The sequence below is a fragment of the Tupaia chinensis genome, unplaced genomic scaffold (genome assembly GCF_000334495.1).
Source record: "Tupaia chinensis unplaced genomic scaffold, TupChi_1.0 Scaffold000020_1, whole genome shotgun sequence".
NCBI lineage: Eukaryota > Metazoa > Chordata > Mammalia > Scandentia > Tupaiidae > Tupaia > Tupaia belangeri.
The window spans coordinates 719584-720806 of NW_006159450.1; the positions used below are offsets into that span (position 1 = coordinate 719584).

At 66.4% G+C, this 1223-nt stretch overlaps 1 protein-coding gene across 3 annotated transcripts in view; it reads left to right on the plus strand.

Annotated features, from left to right (window-relative positions):
- Positions 1 to 1223, plus strand: part of SLC6A19 (solute carrier family 6 member 19) — a 19861-nt gene that overhangs the window by 15879 nt on the left and 2759 nt on the right. For all 3 annotated transcript variants that reach the window (XM_006140121.1, XM_006140119.1, XM_006140120.1), the window contains exons 10-11: positions 280 to 484; positions 567 to 726. In XM_006140121.1, the coding sequence (XP_006140183.1) occupies positions 280 to 484; positions 567 to 726 (365 nt within the window). The remainder of the gene's footprint in view (positions 1 to 279; positions 485 to 566; positions 727 to 1223) is intronic.

Below are 1223 nucleotides of genomic sequence, written 5' to 3' on the forward strand. Positions count from 1 at the left end.
AGCCTGGTCTGGGACAGCCTCTCCTGGCCGCCGGCCATGCGGACATCTGTGGCAGCAGCCCAGGCTCTGGCCGTGGGGCCACTGGCCAGTTGTCACAGTTCGGGTTGGAAAGACAAGCTCTGGTTGTTTTGTGAGCAGACTCAGGTACCCCCGCCTGGGCAGGCTTGGTGGGTGCAGCCCGAGGGCCAGGCCAGTGAGTGTATGTCACACAGGGTACGGAGGGCACGGGCTGGCCGTCCTCAGCCCTGGGGGCCAGGCCAGTGAGCACGTGTCACGCAGGGCGTGGAGGGCACGGGCCTGGCCTTCATCGTCTTCACTGAGGCCATCACCAAGATGCCGGCGTCACCGCTGTGGTCTGTGCTGTTCTTCATCATGCTCTTCTGCCTGGGCCTGTCGTCTATGTTCGGGAACATGGAGGGCGTGGTCGTGCCCCTGCAGGACCTCAAGGTCATCCCCAAAAAGTGGCCCAAGGAGCTGCTCACAGGTGCGCCGGACGGGGGCAGTTCGGACAGCGGGTGGGTGGCGCGGGGCGGCCGGGGCTGGATGTGGCTCACCGTGCTCTGCAGGCCTCATCTGCCTGGGCATGTACCTGCTGGCCTTCATCTTCACGCTGAACTCCGGCCAGTACTGGCTCTCGCTGCTGGACAGCTACGCGGGCTCCATCCCGCTGCTCGTCATCGCCTTCTGTGAGATGTTCGCGGTCGTCTACGTGTACGGCATGGACAGGTAGGGGGTGGTGCCGAGGCATGCTGCGAGGCTGTGGGCGGCATTCGGGGCCAGGGTAGTGGGCTGTGTGCCACTGAGGGGCCGTGGTCGGGGACCTGCGCCCGTGCGGAGGCAGAGGGAGCCCAGGTGTGTGGGAGCGCGTGGGATTGGGGCCGAGTGGAACCTCCACTCCTAGACGACCCCGTGACCCAGCTGTCCAAACGTGCCGTGGACAGTGGCGCAAGGGTACCGTGCGTAGTGATGCGGGTGGGGAGGGGCAGCTGCAGCAGCCCGTTCGGCCTGGAAAGCCAAGAAGCCCCAGCGTGGCAGGTGGGAAGCTGTGAGCGGGGTCTTGGCCCTGGTACCTCTGTTGTAATGGAGCGGGGTGCGGGAGCCTTGCCTTGCCAAGAGTGGGGCCGGCAGCCCTGAGAGCATCGTGGGGGTTCTAGGCCCGCTCAGCCTGGTTGGTGTGCCCAGTACAGGCGGGTGGCTGGGAGGCACAAGGGGCCTCCGGGGAG